Raw genomic sequence first — 17,543 nt, 5'->3', positions numbered from 1 at the left:
GTCTGATGTGGTAATAGACCTATAATCACATTCAATAATTTACCATAGCCGTTTCTTCCCAAGGTGTTACACTTAATTTCTTCTTCTTCCTCCTCAGAGAATCCTGGAAATTGAAGTTTTCCTTCATTTTCTTCAACAGCTTGGAAAGCATTTTGAAAGGAGGACATTTTTTCCTTTAGTATTGAATTCCGTGGAGATATAAAGGGATTGGACTGTAAAAAAGTTGAACAAAAAACTGCTAGTATTACTAATGTGATAGAAAAAAGGAAAAAAAAAAAAAAGGGGGGCCCATCTCACAGGTCCTACAATATTACATAGACCAATAATTACATACGAATGAGAAATCCTTTTTCTTCTACATAGCTTCATACAGATGTGCTTAACACCTGTACTTCTCTGTGGTTTACAATGACCCAGCGGACTATAGCCATTTTCATACAGACATGACCAGGCCAACCTGGGTGCTGCTTCTCCTCTAGCAGGGAATCGCTGTCCTTTAACCACTTCAGCCTCTGAAGTTTAGCTCCTTAATGACCAGGCCTTTGTTTGCGATACGTCACTGCGTTATTTTAATTAGCAATTGCATGGTCGTGCAACACTGTACACAAAATAAAAAATTGATGCACCCCTCACAGAGCTTTCTTTTGGTGGTATTTGATCACCTCTGATGTTTATATTTTTTGCGCCATAAACAAGAAAAGGCTGACAATTTAGAAAAAATAAAATTCATCATCAATTTAAAGTGGTTGTAAACCCTTACAAACCACTTTGACCTACAGGCAAGCCTAGATTAAGGCTTACCTGTAGGTCCAAGCAATATCTCCTAAACCTATATGGTTTAGGAGATATTTGCCTGAAGACAGGCACCGCTGTCTACGGCGCATGTGCCATAGACAGCGGCGCACAGGCGCACTGAGCGTGGCATCGTCGATGACGAAGATGCCGCGCATCTTGGCTCCCTTGCGCATGCGCGGGAGTGACGTCATCGCGGCTTCGCCGAATGACAGAGGCGGAGCTGCGAGACCCCACCGAGAAGATGGATGCTCCAGACTACAGGGGACAGCGGTGACTTCGCTGGCTCCTGTGTCAGGTAAGTGACACATAATGGGCTACTATGCGATGCATAGTAGTCCATTATGCTTTGCCTTTGCAGAGAATGAAAGAGGAAGTAAACTCATCAGGGTTTACTTCCTCTTTAAGCCAATATGTATTCTCCTACATATTTTTGGTAAAAATAAAATCCCAATAAGCGTGTATTGGTTTGCGCAAAAGTTATAGCATCTACAAATTATGGGATAGATTTATGGACTTTAATTCTTTTTATTGTCTTTACTGGTAACGGCAGTGATCTTTAGCGGGACTGCTACATTGCGGTGGACAAACCTGACCCTAGGTGCCACTTTGTTGGAACCAGCAACACCAATATATATTGATCAGTGCTGAAAAATATGCACTGTTACTGTATAAATGACACTGGCAGGGAAGGGGTTAATATCAGGGGCGATCAAAGGGTTAAGTGTGTTCCCTAAATGTGTGAGGGATGGACTGAGAGGAAGAACGCGACGTTCCTGCTTACAAGGAACAGAAGATCTCTACTTCCCGGCCAGAACAGGGATCCCATTTATTGGCTTCCTCCATGCAGTCAGCGCGCGTACACCCACAGTATCTATTGCACAAAATGACATACAGGTACATGGTTTTGCGCAACAGAGCCGCTATGGCGTTGTATATATGCGGTGGGTGGTCTTTAAGTGGTTAAAACACCCAAGAAAAAAAAAAATAAAAAAATCGCCTGCAGTGAAGGTTTGTTGAATGTCAGATGAACTGCTTTTTCTAAATATACCCCTTGGTGTCTCCAAAACTATACTAGAGTTTTTGCAGTTGTATATTACAGAGAGTAAGATGACTGTTTACCAGAGGCTCAGGACTAGTCTTCTTGCTTCTCTGCAGTGCAATTTGGCGAATCAGAAAGTTCATTTCGGGTGATCCGCGGACACCGATTGTGGATCTACGCCTGTGTTTGTGCAGAGTTCTGGGGGACTTTCCTAAAAAGGGGAAGGAATTGACAGATCAATTAGAAAACAAAACAGGCCAGAAGGTGAAATTGAATTTTAAATGTTGCATATGTTAACCACTTGACCTCCGGAAGATTTATCCCCTTCATGACCAGGCCACTTCATGTGGTACAGTAAGCTGACAATTGCGCATGCAACGCTGTACACAAATGAAAATTTATGTAATTTTTTTCACACAAATTGAGCTTTTGGTGGTAATTGATCCCAAAAATTATATATTAACACACACACACACACACACACACATATATCTCTTTATACAAAGTAGTGAGTGTACAGCTTGTACAACGGTGTAAATTTGCTGTCCCCTCAAAATAACTCACACAGCCATTAATGCCTAAATCAACAAAAAGTGAGTACACCCCCCCCCGTGAAAATGTCCAAAATTGGGCCCAAAGTGTCAATATTATGTGTGACCACCATTATTTTCCAGCACTGCCTTAACCCTCTTGGGCATGGAGTTCACCAGAGCTTCACAGGTTGCCACTGGAGTCCTCTTCCATTCCTCCATGACGACATTACAGAGCTGGTGGATGTTAGAGACCTTGCGCCCCTCCACCTTTCGTTTGAGGATGCCCCACCAATGCTCAATAGGGTTTAGGTCTGGAGACATGCTTGGCCAGTCCATCGCCTTCACCCGCAGCTTCTTTAGCAAGGCAGTGATTGTCTTGGAGTTGTGTTTGGGGTCAATATGTTGGAATACTGCCCTGCGACCCAGTCTACAAAGGGCAGGGGATAATGCTCTGCTTCAGTAGGTCACAGTACATGTTGGCATTCATGGTTCCTTCAATGAACTGTAGCTCCCCAGTGCTGGCAGAACTCATGCAGCCTCAGACCATGACACTCCTACCACCATGCTTGACTGTAGGCAAGACACACTTGTCTTTGTACTCCTCACCTGGTTGCCGCCACACATGCTTGACACCATCTGAACCAAATAAGTTTATCTTGCTCTCATCAGACCACAGGACATGGTTCAAGTAATCCAAGTCCTTAGTCTGCTTGTCTTTAGCAAACTTTGCTCGCTCTCGTGCATCATCTTTAGAAGAGGCTTCCTTCTGGGACGACAGCCATACAGACCAATTTGATGCAGTGTGCGACGTATGGTCTGAGCACTGACAAGTTGACCCCCCCCCCACCCCATCAACCTCTGCAGCAATGCTGGCAGCACTTATACGTCTATTTCCCAAAGACAACCTCTGTATACGATGCTGAGCACGTACACGCAACTTCTTTGGTCAAACATGGCGAGGCCTGTTCTGAGTGGAACCTGTCCTGTTAAACCGTTGTATGGTGTTGGCCACCATGCTGCAGCTCAGTTTCAGGGTCTTGGCAATCTTCTTATAGCCCACGCCATCTTTATGTAAAGCAACAATTCTTTTTCTCAGATCCTCAGAGTTCTTTGCCATGAGGTGTCATGTTGAACTTCCAGTGACCAGTATGAGTGAGAGCGATAACACCAAATTTAATACACCTGCTCCCAATTCACACCTGAGACCTTGTAACACTAATGAGGCACATGACCCCAGGGAGGGAAAATGGCCAATTGGGCCCAATTTAGACAACATTTCAATTAGGGGTGTACTCAATTTTGTTGCCAGCGGTTTACACATTATGGGCTGTGTGTTGAGTTATTTTGAAGGGACAGCAAATTTACACTGTTATACAAGCTGTACACTCACTACTTTACATTGTAGTAAGTGTCAATTCTTCACTGTTATGTGAAAAGATAAAATATTTACAAAACTGTGGGGAGCGTACTCACTTTTGTGAGAGATAGATAGAACATACATACACACGAGATTCTGCACAAAACGGCCGCCCTGTAGCAAAATGTTTGTTATGGGGCGGTCGGGAAGTATTTAAAGAAGAAGACCAATAGGATAATAAAAGTCAATTAGAGTGACCAGCAACTTATATTTCCAGTAATCTTTCAGGGAAACACCTGAGATATCGTAGCTTCACCACCCAAAAGATTAAAAAGGAGGCTTTTCCCCACAGATCCTCAGTTGTAGTAGAGTAAGTCGGGCCAAGCTAAAACACATAAGCACAACAGAGTATAATAAGGCACAGCGGCGGCCAATCACTGCTCTTCTGAAAGACGATTGGTAAACAAGTTACCAGTAGGTCTAACTTGAATTTTCCCAAATGTCTTCCAGGACAGCACCTGACAGACCAGACAAGAATTTACCAGTCTTAGGGAGGGACAACAGCTTGTAAAACCAAAGGCCTGATCCCTTGTAACAATAGATGCAATCTGTAATAGTAAACAGTGGATAATCTTGACCACGTTGCTGCTTTTCAGTTTTGTTCCAGGCTGGCACCAGCCCTTTCTTGGCCCAGGCGGCTAACAAAGTTCTACTGGAGTGAGCTTGAACCCCCAATGGTGGGACCAACTCTATCCAGATAACACTCTTCTCTTGTCTAAGGAATAAAAACTTATTTTTTTCAAATGGTGATCAATAGAATCAGCTTCCATTTTTTTTTTTTTTTTTTTTGACAAAGCTTAAATTGAACAAGCTGAAGTTAGACAACCCCTGAAGCAACAAAAAGGTGCAATGCTGATACGGATGCAGCGGCATTCTGCCAAAATAAAAGGGTCTCCTCTGCTTGCAGAGCTGTTTTTTGTGTCTCCTTGACTGTTGATATAGGCCAGGATCTCTAAGGCAGCAGATCCATTCTTTTGTCCATTGACTATGCCCTCAAAAAAATAAATAAATAAATCTGTACATTTGACTTTGGAAAAAGCCATGTCTAGCTTACACATTTTTTTCCCATATGGCTGCTGGGTTTTCCTTAAAAGGGAATCTCCCCTTATAAGCTATTGGAAAAAAAATGATTTTCTTTCTGCGTCCTGGCATTCTTTTTTCAGATTCGGAAATGAGGATGAACCTCAATGCCAAGCATAGTATGCCTCAAGACCGTCCACTTCAAGCGGTAATTTCTATTTAGAAGCTGAAAAACCTTCATTATTAGCCACCGGGTATCAACGGGTATGGTGGGTGAATGTACTTTCTGCATGGAAGATCCCCCAGGCTCTGCACCAAGGCCCCATTTGCACTTGTATGAATCCAAAGTTGCACAGACTTTGGATTGCAACTTTGACGCAACTTTCAATGGGTGCAACTTGCATACGACTTTGGCCAGTGATCATTGGCAACTGTTGCACACAAGTTGCATTGTATAACATTCAGGTATGACTTATGCAACGTCTGAGGGTTAACACAGATGTGCGAGTGTTAGGGCTGGGCTCAGCCCTTCCTTTTCTGAGCTGGCCGCTCAGCTGTCAGTTAATTGCCAGCTCCCATCTCTCCACAGTGACTCACCTGTTGATGATGACTTGGTTGGCTGACGTTCCTTCTGGCTCCAGATCCTGCTTGCTGTTCCACTATGCCGATTCCTGGCTTGCCTGACTATCTGTTCCGATTACCGAACTTTGGCTATGTTTTGACTACGTTTGTTCTATTTACTTTTAATAGTAAACAAGTGTGATTTAACTGTACTTCTGTCTCGGTCTGATTCATGGTTTCTCACACTATGACCCTCAAGTTGCTTGAAAATCCGACCAAAGTAGTGCACAAAATACTTTGAAGTTGCGCATATATGAATTTGTATCATTGGAAAACATGGGGAATAACTTGTCATGCAACGATTCTAACACAATAGAAACTTGCGTAGTTGGATGGTGTGAAAGATTATAACGTGGCACAGAGCTCGTTCTTATATGAGGATATTAGATCATTACACACAGCTCAAGATTACTCCTTAAACTGAGAAAAACAGACTTTGCACATTGGCTTTTTCCAACATATCCCCCACTTAAGCTGCATGGAGGGGCATTTCCTCTTCACAAGGACCCGTTCTTTGTCAGAACTCTTAATCTGCAACAAAATTGTAAGATACTCTGCTGAGACCCTGAAACAAAGCACCAAGCTCAAAATGCCCAAACTAAGTGAAATAAAGAACAAATTCAGGTGCCCAGTCAGACCCTGGTCACAGAGGGGGAAAAAGTATATAGGAAAACCCAGCAAAGAGATAGAAAAAGCTGGATCCCTATCTGGGCTTTGCTGGTGCCAGTGTCTATCCATGCTGCTGCCAATAATTCTGCTTGCCTCTTCATGCAGATCCTGCAGCACAAAGTGTGGCTTGGAATGCTGGTTCCAGAGTCCTGAAATGCTTCCGAGTTGTGTCAGAACCAGAAATAGGCACCAACCAGGTCACGTCTACTACTTCTAAAGGTAAGGGTAAACATCCAGCCTTCTAGGACAGCCCTGAAAGATTCTAGCCCCCCCCTATCTCCAAGTTGTTCCTGACAGGTCAGAAGAAATAAATCTGGTAGAGCCTGCCTGGTGCTGCCCTTCCCTCTGTAAACTGACCACATTTATTATGGCTGCTGATCCATGATACTGTGGTCAGTTTCTGTACCCGTCACCCTACTGTCTCTCCTCTCTCCCCACCTCCCTCCCTGACAGCTAGTGTCATGCCAATCTCCTCCCCACCCCTCCCCTCCCCTCCTGCTGCTAAAATAACTTATTTTCATGCAATCCTTTGTGTTAGCTAAAGTTATGTGCTCCAGTGTATGTTCTTTATAAAAACATATGCCACTTTATACCTACCTCATTTCAGAGTGCTGCTCACATGACCGCCCACCGCTCTTCCTCCAGATGGACATCAGCAGGGGGATTCTCAGGCCCTCCCGCTGTATGTGTCAGATTGGGAGAAGAGAGCAGCGGGCGGTCCTGTGAGTGCACTCTGAAATAAGGTATAAAAAAATAAAAAAACACAATTGCGCGGTCGTGCGACCTGGCTCCCAAATAAAAATGGCATCCTTTTTTCCCCACAAATAGAGCTGTCTTTTGGTGGTATTTGATCACCTCTGTGGTTTTTATTTTTTGCGCTATAAACAAAAATAGAGCCACAATTTTGAAAAAAAAAAAAGCTATATTTTTTACTTTTTTTTAAATATCCCCGTAAAATATATAAAATAAATTTCCCTCAGTTTAGGTCGATACGTATTCTACTACATATTTTTTGAAAAAATAAATAAAATCGCAATTAGCGATTGATTTGCGCAAAAGTTATAGCGTTTACAAAATAGGGGATGATAGCTTTATAGCATTTTTATTTATTTATTTATTTTACTAGTAATGGCGGCGATCAGTGATTTTTATTGTGACTTCGACATTATGGCGGACACAGAGGACATTTTTGACACATTTTTGGGACCATTGTCATTTATACAGCAATCCGTGCTATTTAAATGCACCGATTCCTGTGTAAATGGCACTGGCAGTGAAGGAGTTAACCACTAGGGGGCGGGGAGGGGTTAAGTGTGTGTGTGTTGGAACGCAGAAGCCCCTCCTCAGATGCATGTACGTTCGTTACCATACCTGGAACGGAAGACCCACATGCCTCGTGGACGCCGTTCGTTCTTTATCGCCGTGCATTTTTCCGATGAAGGACAACGACCAGTTTGTGCAATAAAATGGAGGTAGGGGATCCACCGCTCTTCAGAGGTCCAACTCTCCCCGAGCTTATAGGCAGCGGTGTACAAGCAGCACCCTCTACACTGCACTAGACAGAGGGGCGCTTTGGGCAGAGGAGAAGGTACTTCAGAGGCTCCCCCCAGGACCATGGAGCTCCCCAGGTTCCTCACATGCTTCCTTCCCATCCGGCAGGAAACACAAACTGAAGGGGAAGGCCTGGAGGACCTCCTTTTAACCATTTGGGTAAATGTGTTTCCTGTCCCGGAGGGAGGAGCCCTAAGTTTCAGAGGCTGTCCTGGAAGACGATAAGAGAAAAAACATGTACAGGTATGTTATTTTGCGCTTAAGGGCCACCCTGCTGCAGTATAGGTATGTAGGGTGGTCCTTAAGCAATTAATAACCCTTTAATAGCACCCCTTGCATCGAAAAACAGTGCATTTTCAGGTGCACAAAGTACATAGCGTCACAGCATTATGCAGCTGCGTTTTGGAGAAAGAAAAAAAAAAAAATTATGAAAAGGTCAAGGACTTTTCCTGTGTTCCACACAGGTAAAGCAGTCCATTCAAATAAATGAGCTGTTGTGCTTGTTCAAATGCAGCTGCATGGACCCCCTACAGTGGCAACCTAGCCCAATTGTCAGCCAAACTATTATAGCACTGAAAATTGAAAAATAGCCTAATGAAAAAAGGGGTAGTACAGGCTAGCAATGTTATGGCTCATTCACACCATGTGTGCATCAAAACTGATAGGAAAACCATACAGATTTCACTTGCAGGGACATTTACATCAGCTTTCATGCACGCCGACATCAGTATTCATGCACGCCATTTATGCACCCCGTTGATGTAGTGTCAGTTTTTTTCCAGTGCAGAAAACTGCATACATGTTGCAGATTCCTGCATGTAATACCAGTGCTGTGGTATGAACAGGGAGAACACGTGCAGAAAAACTGACGTCTTTGCACCGTGGTGCGAGTTCTTAAAGAGGAGCTGCACCTAAAAAAAAAATAATAAAAAAAAAAAAATATTAAAAGCCAGAAGCTACTAATATTGCAGCTGCTGACTTTTAATAAAATCACACTTACCTGTCCCAGGTTCCAGCGATGTCGGCGGCAGATGACGAGCGATCGCTCGTCTCGCTGCTGCCACCGCCATCCTCTGTCAGGGAATCGGGAAGTGAAGCATGACGGCTTCACTGCCCGGTTCCCTACTGCGCATGCGCGTCTCTTATGGTCCCCCGCTGTGTCTCTGGGAACTGTGTGTTTCCCAGAACACAATGGGGGGGGGCGGAGCGTCTGCGGGGGTCTGCGGCGGTCTGGCCGGAAGTGGGTGAAGTTACCTGGATTATCCAGGTAACTGCACCCCCCTGAAAGGTGCCGATTGTGGCACCGGAGGGGGGGGGGAGGGATAAGATTAGCGGAAATTCCCCTTTAGGGTGAAGAACCGCTTTAAGGTTAGAATCCTAATAGAACGCTTTCTAAGGCCGCGTACACACGGGCGGACTGTTCGTCCAACTTTGTCCGCTGAACAGTGTTTCAGCGGACAGTCCGCTCGTGTGTGGGCTTCAGCGGACAGTTTCAGCGGACAGTCTGACAAACAAAGTTTATCGGAATTTCCGTAAGACTGTCCGCTGAAACTTGGTTTGAGCGGACAGTCCGCTCATGTGTAGGCTTGTTCGTCAAACTAAGTTCCGCGCATGCTCAGAAAGGATTTACACGCCGAAGGTTGCATTGCAGTGTATAGGACTTCGAATCTCTCGTCCCGTCGTACGTGCCGTTCACGTCATCGCGCAAGTTTTCAGCGGACTGTTCGTTCGTCGTGTGTGGTCAAGTCCGTTCATGCTAATTTTGAACGGACTGTTTGTCAAACTGTTTGACGAACCTAGTTGGGCGGACAGTCCGCCCGTGTGTACGCGGCCTAACATACAGATCGCAACATGTGTGGTATTGTATTGTTATTTTAATAGCTTGGTTAAAATTGTGTACATAAAATATCAAATGCTATATATGAAGGCAGTGAGAATGTACCGTATATCATTTTTTTTGTCAAGAAGCTCTGATTAGAACTTACACCTGTCCCAATGTGACAGCACTGGGCCAATCACCAACCACTGCCATAAGAGGAAAATTAATGAGTCCCATTTCCCTCCATTGCCAAAGTAAAGCCAGGTACACACAGGCTGAATGTTGGGAGACAACGGTTAGTTAGGGAAAAAAAAAAAAACACACACATCCAACATTTGGTCCATGTGTATGTTGGTCTGTCCAGGGGGGGGGGGGGGGGGGGGGGGGGCGTCCCCCTGTCAGAACACAACAGCTCAGCGGGCGAGATAGCTGAACTAACCTTGCATGGATAAGATAGTACAGCTGCCCCGACCGGAGCCAAACTTTTTTTTTTTTTTCGTTCAACACCCGGATTTGAATGAAAAACAAAATAGTGTGTACAAGGCTTAAGGGGAATTTTCTTTGCTTCTGCCAGTTAAATGAAGCAGTGGGGGAGTAAACGGAAAAGGTACCGTATGTGCTACTGGAGAGGAAGGCAATGAAATGCACGCACTGCACCACTGCTACCCTTATAGAACACTCCACAACTATTTTTAACAACTAATGACCAGTTGGTCCTCTGCTATTTGAACAGGTTATACAGCAATTATATACAACACCTTCAATCAGCGAAGAGGGAATTATATTGTATATCATTGTGGAGGACTGGCCCTGAACATAATTACAGCAGGTTAAATATTCATTACAGCATACCCACATCTCTGCTTGCCACCTACCTACACAGTTGGTAAAGCTTTCACTTGAAATGCCAAAATCATCCACAGTGACATTAGAGAAATTGATTGGCGTTTTTGACTCCCCAATACGCCAATCCGAACCATCAGTGTCCTTCCTGGGAGTAATACTGACAGATCCTGCAGTCTTCCCTAGAGTAATGTCATCTTTTTGCAGCAAAGAGATATCACTTCCCAATCCAGACCTCTCCTGATCACCTAGATTAGGACACTCCATTAGGTCTGCTGGTTTGCCAATGTCGCTCTTCCCATAGTTGTACTTATCATCTAACTCAGCAGGGATGATGTTTTCTTTGGCTTCATCAGTGCTGATGTATTTGGCATGAGCTCTGGCAGGAAAGGACATCTTATTACAAATGTCTGATATCGCTTCCTCGGCTACGATCAGAAAGGATTGGTCTTCAGTCTCTGGGGGCAAGATGGGAATCTCCTGCAACACTTTCCTTGTGGCCATTCTTTGCTCACCTAGAAAGAAGGATGGATACATGGTTACATATAGATCGCTGCAGAAACATTTATGCTAAACATTTTTGCTGCCAGGCCCTGCACACCACTTTGAAACCATTTTCACAATTTTTCTGTTTTTAATTTTTCACTTATAGTGTTCAGAGTTTGTAAAAGACCTCACAAAACCACATTTTTCAATCAAAAAGGACCAGTAGAATAAAAAAGGTGCTACTGATTTTTTAAGGCCCCATGATATTTGCGCAAATGTTTATTAATGTCTGCTAAAAATACAGTAAAATCATCATTAGCAGATGGAAAAAAAAAAAATTAAATAAAAAAAAAAAAAAAAAACAGCAAATTTTACAAAATTCCTACTAAAACATAAAAGCGTAATTTCATCGAAAAGTGGAACTTCTGCTTTTTGCAAAATGATAAAAATTGAACGTACCCAACAATTTCTCTAAAAATCTAGGAGGTTTTCATTTTTCACTTACAGCTTTCAGAATTTGTAAAAGACCCCCCAAACCATTAGAATAAAAATAAAGTGCTATTGATTTTTAAATGCCCTGCGATTTTTGCTCAAATGTTTATTAAATCATTCATTTAATTAGTGAAAATAGCCACTTAAATCCTTTTTTGCACACAAACACAACATAGCTTGGCATGCAATGCCAAGCTGCTGCCAACAAAGCAAACAGAATATTGGCATGCATTAAAAAGGGGATCAACTCCAGGAGATAAAACGATAATTCTTCCGCTCTACAAGACTCTGGTCCGGCCACACCTGGAGTATGCTGGCCAGTTCTGGGCACCAGTCCTCAGGAAGGATGTACTGGAAATGGAGCAAGTACAGAAAAGGGCAACAAAGCTAATAAAGGGTCTGGAGAATATTAGTTATGAGGAAAGATCACGAGCACTGAACTATTCTCTCTGGAGAAAAGACACTTAAGAGGGGATATTTCAATATACAAATACCATACAGGTGACCCCACAATAGGGATAAAACTTTTCTGCGGAAGGGAGTTTAACAAGACATGTGGCCACTCATTAAAATTAGAAGAAAAGAGGTTTAGCCTTAAACTACGTAGAGGTTTCGTTACCGTAATAGCTGCAAGGATGTGGAATTCCCTTCCACGGTCGGTGGTCTCAGCGGGGGGCATTGATAGTTTCAAGAAACTATTAGATAAGCACCTGAACGACCGTAACATACAGAGATATACAAGGTAATACTGACATAATCCCACACATAGGTGGGAACTTGATGGACTTGTGTCTTTTCAACCTCACCTACTATGCAACTATGTGTTGTAGTGTATTTGTATTGTATTTTTGAATGGCAGCCGTGTCAATTAAAACAGAAACTGTACAAACTGATATTGTATGAGAAAAATTCTCCTGCTTGTCCCATCAGATAATAATGGATGAACTGTCATGATCGGCACTCGAAAGCTGTGTACTAATGTTCCGATTATCATACAATCGCGTCGAAAGTAGTATTTTTCACTCGATTTTCAGATTGTGTTTATGAGCCATAAGGCCCTACTCACACTGGTGAAACAAGAAAGTAGCACAACTTTCACCACCACTGCCACCCCCACAGTCACACCAGGCCCAAGGGTCTGGCATGAATTTTAAGGGAATACCCCATGCCAAAAATATATAACATGCATGAGGTCCACCCCAAAAACCATACCAGGCACTTATCAGAGCATGCAGCCAAGAAAGACCCCGCCCCCTTGTGACATCACAGACCCAGACATGAACGGTTCCTCAATGTCATAAGGGGGCGGGTCTACGAGTTCTCTCACCACATGGTCACGTTCCATAGCTATACAAGAATGGTCAGACACGAGAGCTGCCAGAACGGTAGAAGCATTTGTCAGGGGTGCAGCTTATTTTTTTTTTTTTTAAATCAGGCTGGCGGCAGCAGAGGAAGACATTGTGACTCACGCTGGATCTATACCAGGGCACATTATTAATTTTTAATGAAGGACTTTGTCAAACACTGCCTCATATTTTTAGTTACACTAAGCAGATTTTTTTGGGGGTGAATTCATTCATATTGGGGGGGGGGGGATCTGGGGACCCCTTTCTTAAAGGGGCTTCCAGATTCTGATAAGCCCCCTGCTCGCAGATCCCTACAACCACAGCCCAGGGTTGTGGGGAAGAGATCCCCTTTGTCCCCATCAAAATTGGGACAAGTTGCTTGTGGGGGAGTGCCAACCATGTTGAGGTCATGTGGACTGGTATAGTTCAGGAGGAAGCGTCTGCTTTTCTGGCCTGCATGCTCGGATAAGGGTCAGCAGTCAAGATGCTGACCTGACTTGGATGCGACTTCAATTCTATGGGCTGAAATCACACCCCCGTCGGACCAAAGTAGAGCAGGAACCTTTTTCAATAATAGGACGAACACATTTGGGACGATGGCTCTCGTAGGAAACCAAAGATTTTGACATGTCATGCGACTTGTGCTTGTTATAAAATTTGTTTGCTTCATAAATTCAGGCCATAATGTATTCTGCTGCGTTTCTTTGTTAAAACTAACCCAAATCGGTGTATATTATTAAGTCTGTAGGAAAGTTATATAAACTATGGTATATATATTTTGAAAACTGATCAATCCTGATGTACTGATGGCCTAACTAATTTCTTGAGGCCTTAAAATGCCAGAACGTATATCACATATTTTTAAAATTTAAATTTTTTTGTCACAATGTTTTGGGTAAATTAAGAAATTTAAGTTGAACTACACTAACCAAATCAGCATTGATTATTTTTAATCTATATGCTGCTAGCATTAGTAAATAGTTAGGAAAGTATATTATATTTACCCTTTTCTTTTTTTTGTTTTGTTTTTGTATTTCCCTAGTTACTTCCTGGTTTCTTGACTAGGCAAATATGGGTCATACATCCCAAGAGTCTTTAGGAGAGGATGAGGGGTTCTCTCAGCTAAGCACTTTCCTGCATTGCTAGATTAATCACCTGCCTTATTTAAGACAACCACAGCCAGATATGCTAGGTCAGTGATGGTGATGGTGAACCTTGGCACCCCAGATGTTTTGGAACTACTTTTCCCATGATGCTCAACTACACTTCAGAGTGCATGAGCATCATGGGAAATGTAGTTCCAAAACATCTGGGGTGCCAAGGTTCGCCATCACTGTGCTAGGTGGTTGTTATTTTTGTAAGTGATTTTTCAACAAAATAAACAGACATGGATGAATGGGGGAGTTTACTGTAAATATTAAAAACTAATTATATTGTGGTTTTGGTTTGTGGTGCTCAGATGCAGTGTAGTTCCGCTTTAAATGTTTTTTTTTTTTTAACATACTGTCACCAGTGCAGTACAGTGTCATGTGACTGGTATGGCAGGATACTGACTGGAGACAGTACAGTTGGGGGGGTGACCATGGATTTTTTTTGTTTTAATGCTTATTGCTTATAACAGTGATAATCACCGTTATGAGAAATCGTTAAATGGCTATCCCTTTATGACAGCTTGCTTACAGTTGACATACTGTTATTGGCTACAGCTAATCAGTACAGGGTTCTGTGATTAGCCCAGGTAGCATGTGATAGCTGTGGGCCAATCACAGCATCACAATAGTAAGCATAACAGTCATAAATGAAAGTCATTCATATGACTGTTTTGTTTCCATTGTAATCATGTGATTGCTATGACCAATCACAGCAATCACATGATACAGAAAGCTGTAATCTGCTGTGACTGGTGGTCATGGGATTGTGCTGCTGAGCACCCCAGGGGGTTCGCTAGGCAATATACGGGTACGTCGCCTAGCCTGACTGTACAGCACAGTCACTGTACCATGGGCAGGTGGCAAGCAGTTAAAAGTATAACTAAATGCAAAGCTTTTTTTACGTTTTGGATAGAGAGGAGGAGGATTAGAACACCGGTCAGGTTTTAAAGAGGAAGTAAACCCTGATGAGTTTACTTCCTCTTTCATTCCCTGCAAAGGCAAAGCATAATGGACTATTATGCATCGCATAGTAGCCCATTATGTGTCACTTACCTGACACAGGAGCCAGCGAAGTCACCGCTGTCCCCTGTAGTCCGCCGCATCCATCTTCTCGGTGGGGTCTCGCAGCTCTGCCGCTGTCATTCGGCGAAGCCGCGATGACGTCACTCCCACGCATGCGCACGGGAGCCAAGACGCGCGGCATCTTCGTCATCGACGATGCCACGCTCAGTGCGCGCCGCTGTCTACGGCGCATGCGCCATAGACAGTGGTGCCCGTCTTCGGGCAAATATCTCCTAAACCGTTTAGGTTTGGGAGATATTTCTTGGACCTACAGGTAAGCCTTAATCTAGGCTTACCTGTAGGTCAAAGTGGTTTGTAAGGGTTTACAACCACTTTAAGTGCTGTCTGTGTCCTTGTTAGACCCCTTTCACAAGTGCTACAGCACTAAAAATAGCGCCTGCATAGAGTTAATCCTGTCTCTCCAGTGTCAAAGCCTGAGTGCTTTTATACTGGAGCGGTGCGCTTGCAAGAAGGTAAAAAAAACCTCCTGCAAGCAGCATCTTTGGAGCGATGTATACACCGCTCCTAAACTGCTCCTGCCCATTGAAATGAATGGGCAGCGCGTCTATACTGCTGGCTAGCGCTGCGGCAGTAGCGCTTTGTGGTGGCTAGTTGCCAAATAGCGCTGTGACATTGATGATAAAGTGCTGCTAAAAATATTTTATGGTTACATTGCTATAATCTTTTTATATGGACTAGACTGAAAATGGATGCACACCCTGTACAACTACTTTTACCTACAGACTATATTAAAGAGGAAGTAAACCCTGATGGGTTTACTTCCTCTTTCATTCTCTGCAAAGGCAAAGCATAATGGACTACTATGCATCGCATAGTAGCCCATTATGTGTCACTGACCTGACACAGGAGCCAGCGAAGTCACCGCTGTCCCCTGTAGTCCGGCGCATCCATCTTGTCGGTGGGGTCTCGCAGCTCCGTCGCTGTCATTCGGCGAATGCCACAATGACATCACTCCCGTGCATGCGCACGGGAGCCGACACACGCGGCATCTTCGTCATTGACGATGCCGCGCTCAGTGCGCCGCTGTCTGTCTTTTTGTAAATATCTCCTAAACCGTATAGGTTTAGGAGATATTTCTTGGACCTACAGGTAAGCCTTAATCTAGGCTTACCTGTAGGTCAAAGTGGTTTGTAAGGGTTTACAACCACTTTAAAGGCTTACCTGTAGGTGCTGGAGATAAGCCGTGGAGGTTTAGGAGATAGTTACAAAAAAGTAGAGTGCCAATGTCTATGTCGCACAAGCACTTTAAAAAGGGGCACATCGTGCTGTTTCTAATAAGAGGTCAGGCTGTGACTGGCGGTTCCCCGCGCAGACATGACATCACATAACTTAGGCCAATCACAGAGCCGGAGTTGGCAGCCCCCGGAAGGAAGATGTACGCTCGCTGCTAGTGGGGACAGCGGTGACGTGGCGGGGGCTTCGGTTTCAGGTAAGCGATGTACAATAGCCCATTATGCTTTATTTTTGCAGGGAAATAAAGAGGAAGTAAAACCCCTTCCAGGACTTCCTCTTGAAGGATTTATAAATAAATGGTTGTGGAAAGAATCATCTGAGTTTCCATTATTTCTTATAGGGAAATTTGCTTTGATATACAAGTTCTTTGGATTACAATCATGTTTCTAGAACGAATTAGGCTCACAATCCATGGTGTTACTTACTGGATTTCTAGTAGAATCAACAGACTTCTTTGTGTACATATAAAAGATGTATACAGCTAGTAATAAACAATGCATGCAGCCACCAGATCGAATTATTCTTATGTACTAAAGACATGACAAAGACATGCATGGGGCAGCCCCCATCTCCCCTACACCCCACAGCCCACCATGTACAGGCATACCCCACTCCTAAGTACACAATGGGGTTTATTTACTAAAGCTGAAAAGTGCAAAATCAGGCTCACTTCTACATAGAAACCAATGAGTTTCCAGATTTTATTACCAAAGCTTAATTGAACAATCTGAGGTTAGAAGCTCATTGGTTTCTATGCAGAAGTGAGCCTGATTTTGCACTTTCCAGCTTTAGTAAATAGACCCCATTGTGTACTTAAGAGTGGGGTATGCCTGTACTCCCCCCATATCACACACACTCATAGGAGACCTGTATGCACCGTGTACAGTGGACGGGACAGCGGCGGTCCGGTGACATGCAGCGATCACACGCAGCTCCTCCTTCTCTGTTCGGCTCCTAAACGTTCAAATTCAAATCTGCCGCGAACTTCCGGGTCCTTCCGCCGGGACAAAGTAGTTCCACGCCCCCCACCAGACTCGGATCACCAGAACGGCCCTCATGGCGGGTCACATAAAGAACCCGCATCCAGTGATCACACACGTACAGGTGGAACAGGACCGAACCGGGGATAAAGAAAAAGAACAGCTTGAAAGGCTCAGCGGAAGGATATCGCAAAAAAAAAAATAACGGTTATTTGACACGACGCATGCGCACACTAATTACTTCGCCGACGCCGCCATTCTTGTTTTGGGCGAAGTAGTTGCATTTCTTTATTAATGAAGACTGATTTATTAATTTAGAAAAACCGGGAAGATTTTTTTTAATTTTATTTAATTTTTTTTCTTTGTGACTGTAAATGTATTCGGCCCGCTGAGTCTAAATGTTTCTTAGACTCAGGGAAGTGTTCTCCACCGAGTCCTGTACTGTGAAATGCATATGACAGGGGT

The 17,543-nt window shown here is 43.7% G+C and overlaps 1 protein-coding gene across 3 annotated transcripts in view; it reads right to left on the bottom strand.

Moving 5' to 3' along the window:
* Positions 1 to 17,240, bottom strand: part of CDCA2 (cell division cycle associated 2) — a 67,088-nt gene extending 49,848 nt beyond the window's left edge. The window contains exons 1-4 of one of the 3 annotated variants that reach the window (XM_077469748.1): positions 16,966 to 17,240; positions 10,340 to 10,822; positions 1,915 to 2,045; positions 44 to 212 (exon numbers count right to left, since the gene is read on the bottom strand). In XM_077469748.1, the coding sequence (XP_077325874.1) occupies positions 44 to 212; positions 1,915 to 2,045; positions 10,340 to 10,811 (772 nt within the window). In that variant the 5' untranslated portion in view covers positions 10,812 to 10,822; positions 16,966 to 17,240. The remainder of the gene's footprint in view (positions 1 to 43; positions 213 to 1,914; positions 2,046 to 10,339; positions 10,823 to 16,965) is intronic. The other 2 variants (XM_077469747.1, XM_077469749.1) reach the window with 2 other exon arrangements.
* Between the last annotated feature and the right edge of the window lie 303 nt (positions 17,241 to 17,543).

This window comes from Lithobates pipiens, unplaced genomic scaffold (genome assembly GCF_037356315.1).
Source record: "Lithobates pipiens isolate NorthernLeopardFrog02 unplaced genomic scaffold, aLitPip1_a1.2 Scaffold_8, whole genome shotgun sequence".
Taxonomy (NCBI): Eukaryota; Metazoa; Chordata; class Amphibia; order Anura; family Ranidae; genus Lithobates; species Lithobates pipiens.
This window is presented reverse-complemented; position numbering and strand designations above follow the sequence as displayed.